This window comes from Pleuronectes platessa, chromosome 3 (assembly GCF_947347685.1).
Source record: "Pleuronectes platessa chromosome 3, fPlePla1.1, whole genome shotgun sequence".
NCBI classification, from domain to species: domain Eukaryota; kingdom Metazoa; phylum Chordata; class Actinopteri; order Pleuronectiformes; family Pleuronectidae; genus Pleuronectes; species Pleuronectes platessa.
The window spans coordinates 22,938,522-22,954,238 of NC_070628.1; the positions used below are offsets into that span (position 1 = coordinate 22,938,522).

At 41.0% G+C, this 15,717-nt stretch overlaps 1 protein-coding gene across 1 annotated transcript; it reads right to left on the reverse strand.

Annotated features, from left to right (window-relative positions):
* Positions 1 to 9,978: 9,978 nt before the first annotated feature.
* On the reverse strand, positions 9,979 to 14,373 carry coq7 (coenzyme Q7 homolog, ubiquinone (yeast)). The gene is made up of 6 exons (XM_053418472.1): positions 14,203 to 14,373; positions 13,652 to 13,830; positions 12,700 to 12,814; positions 12,267 to 12,406; positions 11,339 to 11,407; positions 9,979 to 11,044 (listed from the first exon to the last, which is right to left on the reverse strand). The coding sequence occupies exons 1-6, from the start codon at positions 14,285 to 14,287 to the stop codon at positions 10,967 to 10,969; spliced, it is 666 nt and encodes a 221-aa protein (XP_053274447.1). The 5' UTR covers positions 14,288 to 14,373; the 3' UTR covers positions 9,979 to 10,966.
* Between the last annotated feature and the right edge of the window lie 1,344 nt (positions 14,374 to 15,717).

Consider the following 15,717-nt stretch of genomic DNA (forward strand, 5'->3'; position numbering starts at 1 on the left):
AAAATATTCTTCATCTTTTAATCTCATCAACTAAAACTTGTTGTCCAAATAAAGTCCATCACTTTTTGACCTTAAAATAAAGTTACCTCTTAAAGAAGAATCAGCCTTGAAGAGTTGTTGCTGCGGCACCTCTGAGGTCAGGTGGATAACTAGTGCGGCTGAGGAAGGAGTGAGGAGTTCAGAGCGCAGTGACCTGGTGTGAGAGGAGGATGCCAGTCATATGAAGTGATGAAGACTGGACCAGTTTTGATGAAGCCTGCAAATCAAGTGGTGAGCTTTATAGTGCCACCATATGGATCAGATTTCCTCCTGTTTTCTCCTGCAGGTCCTGCCAGGGGCTGAGATGAAACTGCTGACGACACACCGCAAGGGGAGGTACTGGACGGTCAGTGGTGAGGAGAAAAGATAACACACGCATCTCTTCAACATATTTCATGTCGCTGCACACACCCACCACCCGACACTTTCCCATCTGACCATGGCTCAAGAACAAGCTCTCCTTCCCCCCCAATCCCTACTGCTCGTCTCACTCCCACCCTACACCTCTGATTGCCAGTATTTTTGATTTAAACATCTACATGGTCGTCACAAGTGCACAGCCCCTTTGTGTGCTATTTGACCCAGAGGTCATTGGAGCACAAACTTCAAACACTTTCCGACACAGAAATGAATAGTACCACAAGGTTCCTGCATGGTCAACAATTGGACACTCATGGTGTCATGGTGTCATATTTTGTGGTAATGTATGGAAGAGTAACCATTGCATGACAAGTAGATGGCTTTTGTTTTGTTTGTTGTTTCTTAAAAGCAACATACAAACTGGCTTTTATTCTATATAATCCTTTAATGTAAAAATTATCATTATTCCACAATGGGGAGAACTCAAAGTCCGTCAGGTAGTTAAAAAGCACAATTAACACACAGTGTTTTTTGAATTGTGTAGCATTTGAACAAATCAAAGATTTGAAATATTTATCCATGACTGTTAACTACAGTTTTATGCAGATGATACTATTTTATATTTGCCACTGACTCTTTAATTAAGATTAAGATTAAGATTAAGATGCATTTATTAGTCCCAAAGACATGCACAGACATGCACAGACACACTCATGCAGGTAGGGAAATTTAACCTCTGCTTTTGACCCATCTGGTGCAGGACACACAGAGCAGTGAGCGACCATGAATGGCGCTCGGGGAGCAGATGTTGGGGGAGTAAGGTGCCTTGCTCAGGGGCACTAGACAGGGTAGGGAGACTCTTGGATTTTTGGACAGATCAATCCAGGTTCGTCTTTTGTTGTCTCTCCGTGGAGTCGAACCAGAGACGAACCAGAGACCTTCTTGTGTCACTTATACAAATACTTTATAGCAGGATTGTTAAAGCAGCAAATACAATGTGCTGCAACCTCCACTCTGAGATGCTTTCATCCGATTTATCATTCCAGTCTTAGGTTCATCACTAGAGATAACTTTCAAATTGTGAGTTGCAACAGGGCAATAATTAAGTGTTTCAGATAGATTTTAAATACATAATTTAGATTGAAAGGTTTCATGCATTGTGTAAAGTGTCTTTACCTACAGTTGCTTCCTCTTACAGGTTGTCTCTGCAGACTCCTGGATGACAGGTTAGGTTAGTTTGCCTTTGGTGAAGAAAGATGCAAAGTATTTGAAACTGATCTGTGACTCTCCCCCCTGGGATGGTTGTAGGGTGACGTAGCGCGGTTCCCTGAAAGATCACGAGCCCCAGGGCTGTAAAATTCTCATCGATGAAATGCACACCATCCCGACGTGTCAACAATAATGATCACTAGGGAGGCCAGAGGCTGCACAGGGCTTTGTCGGGCTGCTGGGACTGAAAGGACTGCAGGGTGACAGGAGGTCTGAGGATGACTTCAGCACAGAAGAAAATAATAATTACATTATAGCATAGATATAGAATATAGCTTCAATTAACCTCGAGAAGACTAGACACACTGACAACAGCAGATTCACTCTTGAAATACGAAAAACATAAAGGGCTGTGCAACAGTTTCAATTTTAAAGCGCATATAAAACATTATGATTAGGTCAAAGGTTGATCGTAAAATTAAGATTAAGAAGTTCTGCAATGGGGAAATTTGCAATGTTACAGCAGCATAAAGACATCACGTAAGAAGCATGCACTACTTGGGTAAAGAAATATAAAGAAATATAAATATGGGTTGCAAAATAGCTGTATTTATTCTGGGTGTGTTGAGGATTGTTAGTATTGTTAAGCAAAATCATACAGTATTTTGTCTGAAAAAATCACATAACCATTTGAAGACTTAAATAAGGCAGACAGATTTATCAAGGTTTGTCTCGTTGCTTTGGCAGGGTGGAAATGGTATTTTTGTCAATTTTTCAAGCATTTCATGAAATTTTAGCTACTTTCAACTATGGCCAGAAAGAAAACAAAGCTACTCAAAAATATGTGTTTGAGATCGTATGCACCTACGTGCAATAAAAATGTACCCTAAGGACATCACTATACTGAATTTGATCTACCGAGCTGAACAATTTTTCATTCCTCCACTTGTCTCGAGGCATGCACACCACCATCTGTCTTCCCAGAAATCAATGCAACAATCTGTTTAACAGATACCTCAAATAGCTGAAAAACGAAAGAAGTTGCTGTAAATCTATCACTGTTTCGCCAGAATGTCACGAACAGACAGATGGCATTACTGCTATTTAGTTTTCTTTGATATGGGATTGGACAGAATGATACGTTTTTCAGAGCAGGCTTCAGATCAATGGATTGAAGTGAATTTCTTCTCTGCACCTCCAGTGATTCAACTCGCAGAGCCTACACTGGGACAAATATTGTCCCCACCAGCGTCTATAGACGCATTCAGGCACAAAGTGTCTGGAGTCTATTACATTTGTCTCTTTACATTTGTAAAACAAACATTTTACAACCATAACAGGCTCAGGAGGCATGTTGAACTTCACCCTGACAGGGGCAACAGCTTTACCCCTTGTGCAGCATAGGAGGCATTCTTTCTCTCCCTTGTGTTGTTATATCTCACAGTCAACCCTCAAGGTCAGGACACCTGAAGCCCGGGTGGTCTGAGGACTTTGTCTGCTGAGCATGTGTGTCATCACCAGCCTTAATATCTGAGGACAGTGGCCGTGAGCTTCAAAGAACTACGAGCCAGAGGCAGCAGTCACAAGCTGGATTCTTATCTCCTCACCACAGAGCAGAAAGGTTGTGACCCACACATAATAACTCCACATGAACAACAGATTGAAACCATAGAGTGGTCCGGTCAACAAACTTCTACTTTAATGCAATTTAAAACACAGATGGTGTATGTGTAGAACAACAAAACCTTTAAATAAAGTTATGGTCCATCCACGCTCATGCCCTGCAGCTCTTTTTACCGTGTTGCGTGTAATGTGACAATCTGCAACAGCATCACTTTGAATCTAGGATGTCACCAGCATTGAAGGGCATAGCTGGGGAAAGAGGCCCATGATTAATAGGTGATAAGAGTGGCATTTGGACAAGCCACTAAAAACGGGCCTCAGGTGAGAGATATGAGACCTGGTCAGGGCAAAACTGCCAGAGCTCTCATTCAATCCGTGAGGACGACAGACGGGGTCTTAGCGGGATCGGTGTAAAGTGCTGATCCAGTGCAGGAGGAGAGCAGGTGGGGTGGGCAAAACTATCCCCTCAACCGGGTGTTAAGAGGTCGTGCGTGGAAACCTTTCGCAAACTATGGATGCATCAAAGTGATGAATGGAGGGATGGCAGGGGATTCAAGGTGGTGGATCAGCCATAGATAAGGATGGGTGACAAGTGATAATGTTTTGAATGCTACGAGTGGCTGCAGCTCCCATCACAACCAACTGTGTTCTGTCCACCTGACTGTTGTGCCACATGCATCTTCATCTTAGTAAAATATATTCAGTCTTGAATATAAGTGTCACAAACCGCAACAGCCAAAGATTTTATTTCACTTAATGACATATAAGCATCACATCACAAAAGTTTGATTTAACAAATTAGTACAAAATAACCAAATATAAGGTTTTGCACCTGACATATAGTTGTGTTTTCGCAAAATTGTTAAGGTTCCAAAAGTAGCTTTCTTGATCTGATCTGGCAATCAATTAGCACTCAATTTTATGTTACTGATAAGGCCTTGTTCTCCTCTCGAAGTTCCCCACCTGTTTTGAAGAAGGGGGGGGGGGACGACGACGACATACTGTGCTTGAGTGAACAGTTCAAAGTGTCTTTTGGGCTCATGACACAGTGGAGCAGCAACGTGGCCTTGGAGTCATTCTGAATAACCCACCAGGCCTGTCAGAGCAGTGATGTATACCAGTGGAGAGGTCACGCCATGCTCATCTACATCAATAGGTCTTTCACATGCAGTGAGACCTGGGTAAGTCCTGTCTGATAAGAGATACACACACGTCACCGTGTAGGATCTTTGTAAAAAATCAATTGCATGCCCTGAAAAGAACTCAAATTGCCAACCAGTTACATAGCTATGATCTGTGAGGACCATAGACTCACCTGTCTGAAGTGACAACAGGACAGCAAAGCCAGTAACTCTTTGAGGCTTTGCCTTGAGCCAAACACTAATGTCACCATGCTAACATACCAATGTTAAGCAGGTATGATGTTTACGATGTTCACCATCTTCATTGAGCATGTTTAAAGGTATCGGGCTAAAGTAGAGTGCTGGACAAATGAAAACATTAGCTTGATGGTGGCGCTCAATGAAAAGGGAATACCAATGTCTTTGGAATTCATCCTCTGGGGACCATGTACCTCTATACAAGCTTCGCTGACAACAGGCACCAAAAAAGGACATTGACAACATAACCAGGAATTTTGTTAGGGTTGCAACGATTTTCAGAAACCTCATAGAGAGCCAGCCACATGTGAGGGACCCCTCTCCCAGGATGGACAGAAGGGCAATAGAAGCAATCAATGTAGTTGAACAATAGAATCTGTTATACATCAGAATTGAAATATCTGTAAAATGTCTCTCATATCATGCTCGCTAACTCATGCTTATTGGTTTGTTTAAGATTTACGACTGAAAAGGAAAAGTGAATGAGGTCGAGAGTATCATCATGATTGACAGCTAATTGAAAATCTGGCTAATGTAATAGCTGCTAACTATTCATGGTGACGTTAATAACTATGCTCCACGCTAACACAGGAATAGGCAACTAAAATGGTGGACGTTGTGTGTGTCTGATGTCACAAATACTTTGGCTATTTCTATATAGCACCTTTTTCACCAGTCGAAAAAACCCTCTAACACCCACTCATATCTGGCTTTTGTTTGCAAAGAGAATTGATACAATCGGCGTTCACTCCTGGGTCAAATTACTCTGCAGTTTTTATCAGCTCCAGCTCTGATCAGCATTGATGGATGCTTGTGTTTGTGAATGAGTGTCTATTTTACATATTGAAAACAGATTTTAAAAAGATAGTATATTCATCTGTTCAATATCAAAATCCTGATAAGCTTCCCTATGCCACTGCTGCGGTTGTCTCCCTTGAAATGGATCTTTGGTGATATGATAAACATAATGCGCCCCACTCAGCTTGTCAGGATTAAATTCAGTGTTGGAAATTCCATACTGATGAACCCTCCTCGAAGAAGACTGACCTTGGTGTGTTGTTTTTTCTTTCTCCAGAGCTGGTTGGTAGATGGCACTATGTGACAAGCTTTTAATCCCAGATTCCAGCCGAAGTGATGTCAGCTCTTTGCATCATGTGTTGTCACTTCACACTGTAAAGACTTGTGGACACGTGGTCACAGCTCTGTCAGGCCACACACCCCTCTGTCGGGCAGAGGACTTGATTGCAAGTGCGTGTGCATCAAATGTATGTTTGAGCACAACAAGTGAATATGTTTCACTCCTTAGCTAAATGACATTAATTTATGTGAGACCAAAGTCCATTTGAGTTTTATGCAGCTTGGTTACTCTGCTAGCGAGTTAAGCAAGGCAATCGAAAGCACACGGTGACATCACCTACAGTATGTACTGTATGTATGCATGTATATGTATATGTATAGACATACCAAAGGACAGTAAAAATGTTAACTGTTTACTACTTATAGAACTGTCTGTGTGAGTGTGGTGGGCCACACTGCTGTTGGTGAGTAGTTGATCTGAATAACCAGAGGTATATGAGAATCTCAACTGAGTAACTTCAGCTAAAGGCCCCTCACTTCTGGGAACCCCCTTGTTAAAGGGTCAGGATGCATACTTTAATAAGCATGCACATTTTCTGCATACAATTTATGGTGACATGACAGTTAGCATCTGTGTTAGCTTTATCACCCCATGCATTCGACTGGGCTGAGCTAATCGTACAAAACATTACATCATCTGATAGACTGAGCAGCATATCGGAGATAAAGGAATGATTTTCCTGGCAGAATGAAAGAAAAGGTGGATGCAGGCAAATATGAAGCTACAGGCAGCAGCAGGTTAGCTTAGCACAAATACAAAATATGGGTGGAAGTGCATCTACAGATAGTTGCTTATGTAATATTCTGTTGACTGTGCAAAAATATAACGTGTAAAAAAACCACACATTGGAGATTTTGCAGGGGGTTGACTTCCAGACAATTTCCTGGCTGAGTGGAGCAACTTTTCATCTTTTTCACATCCAATGTAGAAATAAACAGGAGACATCAAGAGAGGGAGAGACATGCTGCAAAGGTCAGGATTCAAACTCTGGCCATTAAAGTTATGTAGTATTCATCAGCCATTACGGTTCACCAGGGTGCCCTTTATACTTGTATAGTGATAATCAAACTAGATGTAATGTGCTGTCCAGTGAATATGTTCACTGTTGAATACATTTTAAATTCTGAAACTAAAGTTAAATGACTTTGTTGACTGTGGTCTTGTATTTTGTCAAATAGGACAACACATATGTGGCATGTAACTGGAATTAACTTCAATAGGAATACAAGTACTTACCTTAAAACAGTGGTTTTCAACCAGGGGTCCGCGGCCCCCTGGTGGTCCGCGACAGCCTTGCAGGGGGTCCGCGAAATTAACTTTGATATTTCAACACATTTCCCGATTATTCTTGAATATCGTGAAAAATTACTAAAATAAGAAAAATATGTCTAAAATAATATAAAGGTAATGAGTGGAACCTTGAAACCGCCTTGGGGCTAGAAACTGCCAGTAGTTTTCCCCTGTGCATGCGTGTTAAAGGGAGATGAAGAAGAGCGGTTGACCTAGGTAGAAAAACTCTCAGGAGGTGTTGGAGATGTAGTTTGTGTGATGGGAATTTTTATTTTCCCAAAAAGAAGGCCCAAAAGGGCAGCATTATTAACGAAAATATTAAATAAAACAAAAGAGCGAAAAAACAAATACTTTGTAATGAGAAAAATGTATTGGCATAATAGCCAAAACAATAAATTGCAATAACATTCAACTTTACCACGTTTGCTGGTTGAGAAACAATTTCTTAGGAGAGTTATAACACTTGCGTCTATCGAGTAGCAGTTCTCCCAACAGAATGAATAGACAAGCTTAAATCGGGCCTAAGCACGCCCCTACAATTGGCACAAACCATGATTGTTATTGATCACCGTTACTTTAACGTTCTCTCAACATGTCAGCTACATGTCCGTACATTTAAGTCATGAACGTTATATATTGATGTACATATGGTTCTGAGATGCAGTACAACTACAAACAAGATTTTTCTAGATTTGTTAAGTAGATATGTCTAGATTTGTTTAAGGTTTTTAAATAAAACCAACATGGAAAACCAAATGTTAAAACTTCCTTCTATCCACATGCACGCACGCACACACACACACACGTAGGCACGCGCGCGTAGGCACATCAGTGGGCCGCAGATTACTTTCTAGTCAGAATGGTGGTCCCCCGGACAAAACCAGTTGAAAACCCCTTCCTTAAAATATAAAAGTGAAGAATGACAAAAAAAAGACAAGAATTTGACACAAGGACTTCAGTGATTTTCGAAGCAGGCTATTTCATTCATCTACTGTGTGTTTTGCCTGGAAGGATAAATTGTTTGGATGGATTGTGCATTTTTTCCAAAACTATACTCGAGACGATAGTTTGTCTTACAGCTCACATCTGGCTTCCCAGAAGGCACGCTTATGTATCATCAGAGGATAGGTGGATCGCTGTTTAAAGGATGATTCTGTATAATGCAGATCCAGTCCAAAAAGGGACTGAAGTGAGATTTACATCCTTATATGCGACAGCATTTAAATAATCTGAAAGAAAACATTGTAAAAGTTATGAGACGTCAAATGCTATCATATTCCAAGCTGCAGATTCGAAACAATATCCACTCATTCCACTGTGGCTCCTCAATGCTACACATGGAGCTCATGCTACCTATTACCTACTATAAATCCAATACAGATCTGATGACTGACAGTCTGCATATATTTAAGCCAACAGGCAATACAATCTGTATCCGAAAGCTTTTATGACTTATAGGGATTTGTATTATTCGTGCTGCTCAAAATTTACAACCACGATTATTCACGGCTAGCCAGACAGTCCTAGTTTAGTTAAGTTTTATTGCCCTCTTCACATTCTTGTTGCCAGTATCTCAGTCAGCGTTTCAGCAGATTCCTTTGGACGTGATTCTTAGAAAAGAACCTAAACAATTTACACGAACTCCTGATGGCCGTGGATGGATGCAGAATCAAGCTGTCTGATATACTAGAAATGTAGTACACACAGATATTTACGATTTTTAAGCGTATTTTGTATATATTTATACAAGGCAGCTCATTTAGATGTGGAGCTGAAGGTTATTTACGGTTATTAATACTGGCTGTGACATAAAGTCATGTTTATTTACCGGTGTAATTTTGTCACCCAAAATGGTGCTGCAGATGGAGCTGTGCATCTGTGGCTTTATTTTAACAGTTGCATGTTACCATAAAACTGTCAGCACTGATAATCAGGAGCTGAGATAATGAATGGTGCTCTACTTTGGATTTGCAAAGCTGTCATATAATACCTTTATTGTCCCCCCACATCACAACAAGTACGACAACGACACTACGACTTCTTGTTTATTTAGTACGAGTAAGATGATTCAGAATATCTATAAGAACTAATATATTGTCAATATTAGAACTTCTTAGTACAAATAATAATAAGTGAGGTCAAGGAAAGGGGAGGCCACCCCCCTGAGGCAGCCCTCATAGAGTTGAACTGACTTATTCTGATTAGGTGTTCATCCTTTTAGTATCTCCATCGAGGATGTTTTCACCCCTGTCCATTTGTTTGTTAGTTTTTGTTTGTAAGAAAGATTACGCAAAGAACGACAGGACGGATTACCATTGACTTGGTGTATGAGGGTTTGGGAAGATTTTTGTTGAATTCTCAGAATAATTCACGGATCCTGATGAAAACCAATCATCAATGTGTAGGGGGCTGATTTGATGTGTGTGCAATTTGATGCAGATCCACGTAAATATTAGGATCTAGTCAATTTAAATGAGGTTTCATAAAGAGACTGTTGGATCATGGCAGAGCTATGCAATCTACTGAGTACCATTCTATTTGCATGAGGATATGCAATAAGGATATCATATGATCACAGGCGGAAGCTTCAGGTAAAACAACAAAATTGTCTCATATGGTCCGGCATCAGAATAAACATTGCGGGGGCGTTTTTTTTTTTTAACTTAAACTCTTACTTGGACTGATGGACAGTCAAGACAAACCTATTTTTAAGGAATGGAGACCATACGGCACATTGACCCCTGATGTCAGGTCTGATATGCAAACCTACCCAAGCTAAAATAACTCCTCTGACCTCATGCTGGGCTAAATAGATCACACTTCCTGTGAACCTAACAGCTCACCTCAGTGAGATATTGCCAGTCCACACACTGATGTATGGATGGGTTGAGCTTGAGCTGACATCTTCACATGATTTTGCAATAACCATAGTCCAAAACCTTAAGAAATTCACTTTATTAAGCAATTAATCCACAGAAATGAGAAGCTGGAAAGGGATACGTTTTGGCATTTGAGCATCAGATATGATGTTGTTATAGGTCCCTCTAATTTAAATGGTTCTTTATGTAACTCTGGCTCATAATAGAAGTTTATATAAAAAGCGACATTGTGTCAAAATCCAAGCCACATGAAACCCTCACATCTTGTTGCTAGATCCAAAAGACAAATTACCATCAAATGATTTCATTTAAGCCCCATCAGCTCCTGCCACTGACAATTAGTCACTACAGCGCCATGTCCCCAGCGCTTGAAAAGGCCAATTCACAGGTAAAAAGGCCCGGGTCAGTATCATTGTACACTGAGGCCAAACTGATACCGGCTCGGAGGGGAATGAACACTTTGCTCGACCTGCTGAAAGGCCTAATGGATTAGAGGCTCCTGGAAAAGCCTCTTGTCAGTCCTTCTTTCTCAGTGACCTAATGTACCCGGAACAGCTGTGTGAGGACGCTTAGCAGGTGGCCATGATGACAAGTCATTGCTCAGCTTGATATATGAACTACTACATGTGAAACTGGACTTTGTTGAAGGGTATGATGGCATGGCTGTGCAAGTATCAATATGTTCTTATCATACAAGTATTTATCTTTTGGTCAAAGAGCATGAGATCTTTAGGTGCAGGTGAACTTTAAACCAGTAATAGGATTATATATCTAATGTCAATGTTGAACCAATTTTCTTATCATTTTATAAATAAAACAGTTACACTCTCAAACAGCGTTGAGATCTGCCATTTAATTCAAGAAGGGTCATCTCATCAACTCAAACAGCCCATGAATAATATTCTGTACAAAGCAATAACATTTAGATTTATGTGTATAACTATGGAGGTTTGTATTCAATACTTTTGATCTAGCAAAAGTATTGAAATCAAAATGAACCCATTTACAAAAAACTGAGTGAAGATATCAAAACAAGCCTTTGAAAACAATTAGACCCGTTGTGAAACATATATTGCAGCTTTGCAGCCGAGCTGTATTGCATTTTTAAGTAGCCAGAATCCAGGTAGCTGAAATAAAAAACAAACAAATAAAACATACTGAGATTAGTGAATCACAAGGGTTTACATGACATTCAGTAAAATCTGCAAAGAGTAGAGTCATTTTATGAATAAACATTGGTTTACATTTATTAGCATTTTATTATTTTAACAGAGTTTAATACCATTAGGTGGGTTTTGATCAGTTTTATGTGAAACCAAAGTGACTGATTGACAGTTCATTTTCTTTACGTCCTTGATACTAAATAAAACATCAAGCAAAGCAACACAAACATTATTAACCAGATTGTGGAGGATACTTACCGATTCAGCATCATGCTCTAGTCCTGTATCATGATGCTCCAACTCGTCGTCTCTGAATTCCTTTATGACCTATTAAAACATACCCCAGGACATTCATTAAGAAAGTGATCTAACTCAGATTGAACCCCAGCTGTGTCTCTGCTGGATGCAGGTTTGACGCATCTGGAAAATATCCGGAGAGGCCGTCCGATTAACCAATGAATAAATGCCAAATCTATTTTTCATTGAATTAGTAACATTATGCGATGTGAACAAATTAAAAACACTGCTCTGGTATGTGGAGTGGGTCCAAACTAAAAAAGACAAACTGCGACCTGAAACAGCTTCTCACAGACTCAATCTCAGGCTATGTCCGTTAAAACTGAGTTATAAACTAAAACGATCCCCATCCACACTGTTTTTGCTTTATATCAGGATTAATCCCCGTTCGTCCCTGTGCCTGCAGGAAGCAGATTCTCTACTCTGCAGTTGGTTGCTTAGTTACTGAGATACTACGAACAAGAAACAACAAGAATGTGAAAGATGAGGGAATCATTTTCTCGGACCGAAGATGAGGTGGAGCTGTTATCGACAGTAAGTGTTTAGAAGGTTTTGCATGCACTGCTGTTAGTCCAGTCGTAACACTCCTGAGCTCCTCCATTTCTTACTATGGTTCTTACTCTCTGTGATAATCACATTATACAATAGTTTCCTCGAGTAGTGGTGGAGTGCCCCACTTTCATGCTGGAATCAATTTGCCCTCACACTCAAAGGATTCACAGGGAATGAAGTCCATTTGTAACTCATTCAATAATTCAGGTACATCTCATTGTAAACACCCTCACTTACTGCTGCTCACTCCCTTTAAACTGTAGCAGAGATGTGTTAGATTGGTGTTGATGCAAACTGTTTTTAGGAGGAAGTATTCAGTACTGAGAGGTTGACTCACTTTTAAAAGTTCAGTGTATCTGTCTGGGTCCTCTTCCATCAAAGCTCTTATCTGGCTGTTGTAGTGCTCGGAGATGCTCTCCTCCACCGCCACAGTGCACGCCATGGCCCCCTCTTTTCCCAGCAGTGCAGTGGAGGCCCCTAGTGGAGATTTAAAAGAAGAGACGTACACATTATGATATGATAAAGCAAGACATCGTTCCATAAAAACTGCAGCAGATTTACTAGAGAAATAAGGTTCAGACTCAGCTACCTAAAATAATGTTTTTATATACTTGTTGGTTATTACATCAACTTTTTAAATATCAGTCTCTCTTACGGAAGACATATCTTTAACCTGAGGTATATCATGATTTAAGCAAAGGACATACGAGACTGTGACAAAATCTTGTATCTTCGCAGTAAGTCTATCTTTGAATTTGGGCTGTACCAACCTAACACAAACCCGGCGACATTCCAGAGGGGTAACAGTGCTGTGGGTCGAACTCTGTTCTCAGCCATAATTTCATTGAACTTCGCAAGGTGTTTCTTTTCTTGATCCCACATTTCCTGAAGCAAAACAAACATGAACATGACACAGTTACACAGGAGCACAGTTACACATGTACAGGTTTTGTTTGTGTCACCAAACAGCAAATAAGCAAGGTGCAGTTTCTAGATGTTTGAGTTGAGTCACACTTAAGCATACAAAAAAGTAGTATTTCTGTTCAAAATGAGAAAATAAATGAACAGATTCACTTTGTTAATTTTGTTGCCACTGTAATATAACTGTGGTATTAACACCAGCCAAATGAACACGATCCTCTGAGTGGATTTCACTTCTTGTTCTTCTTCTTTTGTCTGTCTCAACTTCCTGCAATTGGGTCCAAATGTCTAAACAATCCCCAAAAAAATCTGTTCACACGGCAAACGAAATGCAATCATGGCTCTGTTTGATCCGGACCGAGACCACCTGTTTTGCTGAGACAAGATGTCAGTCTGTTTTGTTTGGACTATACTGAAATGTCTGAAGGTCCGGACCAAAGAATGTGCGTGTGAATGCCCATAAGCAATATTGTTTTGTATGAAAATACAACCGAGTTTCTGCCCACGCTAAAATCTAATATCAGATCTTAATATGTAGAAGGTGCACCCCAACAAAACTACTTTCTTTATTGTATTCTAGAGCATAATCTGGAGTAGTTTGAACTTTACAATATCACTGCTTCTTTTGTAATTATCCATTATAATGCTTTAAGTTGAGGGCTTTCAAACCCTCCCGTGCTGGTTGTATTGTTTAGTGTGTAGCTGAGTCCATGTTTAAGATGTAATTCACTTATCACACAGCACAGTGTCAGACCTACTCCCTGCCCTACTTCCAAGCTACGTGTCACACTGCGGTCAGACCTGGATGAGAGGTCCGGTCCTGGATCGACCCAACACCGCCATCTGGCCGGCGTAGATGCGGTTGGCACCGTATTCACCCGCATGGTCCACGCGCAGGACTCGGTGCAGCATCTCCCTCTCCTCGGCGTCTCGCGGGGGCGGGATCACGCTGTAGGCACGCGCGCTCAGCAGCAGGGGCGCTGTTACACCACAGTAAGACAAACATGATGCTAGTGTTAGCTTCTCTGCGGCTACAGAGGAAAGTTTGGGCCCCTTCAGGAAAGAGTTTCTCCAAAATATTCCAAAGAATGTAAACTACATTATTGAGTCACTGGCCTCCACCTTAAACCGTTTGCTTTAAAACATGCTGTAAATAAAGAGACATAACGTTGTTGTCAGTAGTCATGAAACATTAGCGTAGTGTCCACAAAGCTCCTTCTACACTGGGAGTCTTGACCCGTAGCTAGCTAACAGTAATACGTGCCCGCAGCAGACAGACAGCGGACACACGGGTGTTTTTAGCATTTTAGCACATTAGCGCTTGGGCTGCTAACCGCACTGCTTATCCTTACCTCTGCATTTTGAACACTGACGAATCAGCGCTGGGCCGACCACACGAGACCAGACGTGTAAGGCTGTGTGCGCGGCTCTCTGCATGGCGGACACGTTATGCTTTAAGCGCACGTGTTATCAGAGAAACGTTACGAAAAGTGCAAAACTGTCATTGAATGTCAGAGGGTGGACGTGGCGCTGGCGTATGACGTAAGCGCGTTGCGACTCACACAACAGCCCCCATGCAAAATTATAGTACATATTTATTTTATGAATATCAAGTGTGTTAAAATTCTACTACACTTTTTCTGGAGGTGACATTCGTTTTTGTTATTATTAAAAAAAAATGTGTAGTGATTAAAAATGGTTCAGAGATGACAGTTAATGTCAATTCGGTTCAACAAGTATCCAGAATAAGATGGGACGGGAGGCTGAGATATCAATACAAAATACAATTTATTTAATAGATGCAAATGATTTAAAACAGACTGCTCAAACAGTAAAGTGACATGTGCAAAGGTTGGAAAGGCTGGCCTGGACTTGATATAAATGACAGCTTAAAATAGAGAGAAATTAGAGGCTCCAGACCCAATAGTACAATGCTAAAATATCATGCATTAAAAACCAAACACAACACACTTTAAGAAAATCACTGCAAACGATATACAACAACAAAATGACAAAAGAGGGCCTCTACTTTATGGAGCCAATAATTCACCACCATTCAAGTCACTACCACTGAATTGCACAGTCCCAGTCAACCATATATATTGCACCTTGCAATAGAACAAAACAAAACACAAAGAAACAAATAATCAAACCAAATAATCTAAATGAAATCTAAAGTGGGAAAAAACAGTGACCGTAACTATTTAGCTGGAGGCAGCCGTTTAATTCATTAAAATAAAGCAGGGACAGCGTGCATCCACGGTGACGCCTACACAGTCGCACACAGACACAGCTTCACGCTGGGCTTGCGACAAACAATTGCGACCACACGTGCTGCGCTCACGCTAAACTGAGTTCTTGTTAGTTTTGAACTTGCAGCTCGTGAGCTAGCATGTGTTAAAAGACAAGGCTACAATACAATGAACAACTGGTGGCTAACAGCACTGTCAACAGTAGCAGCACTGTATAATTACGTAGGCCTGGACTATAATTCGGCCTTAAAGGCCGAATTATAGTCGGGTTGCACGCACGCACGCATGCACGCAAGACACGCAACACGCCCCTTTCGTGCCCTCTGCGGGCTTGCGTGCGTCCGCCAATTTTTCTAACTACACGACAAAGCGATGCGAGCCTCACGCAGCCCGCAAGGCTTGTGATTGGTCTGCTTACTACATCCCGTCCGGAGTCTAGTTTCCGGTTTCATGCCCCACAATATGCGGAAATCACGGAAGATTTAGAAGAACGAATATGGACCAAATAGAAGAGCACTTGGCAGAAGAGATCCGAAAGTATGACCACTTGTATAACCCGTCACTGACTGGCCGATTTGTCCGCCAGAAATAGGCTATGAGGAGCCGGAGTGGCGA

Excerpts from the sequence above, each read along its gene's own strand:
- coq7 (XM_053418472.1), bottom strand. The coding sequence starts at position 14,287 with ATGCAGAGAGCCGCGCACACAGCCTTACACGTCTGGTCTCGTGTGGTC. Across the intron at positions 13,831-14,202 it reads TCAGTGTTCAAAATGCAGAG|CGCCCCTGCTGCTGAGCGCG; the intron begins GTAAGGATAAGC and ends GTGGTGTAACAG. Across the intron at positions 11,408-12,266 it reads GATACACTGAACTTTTAAAA|GTCATAAAGGAATTCAGAGA; the intron begins GTGAGTCAACCT and ends ATGTTTTAATAG.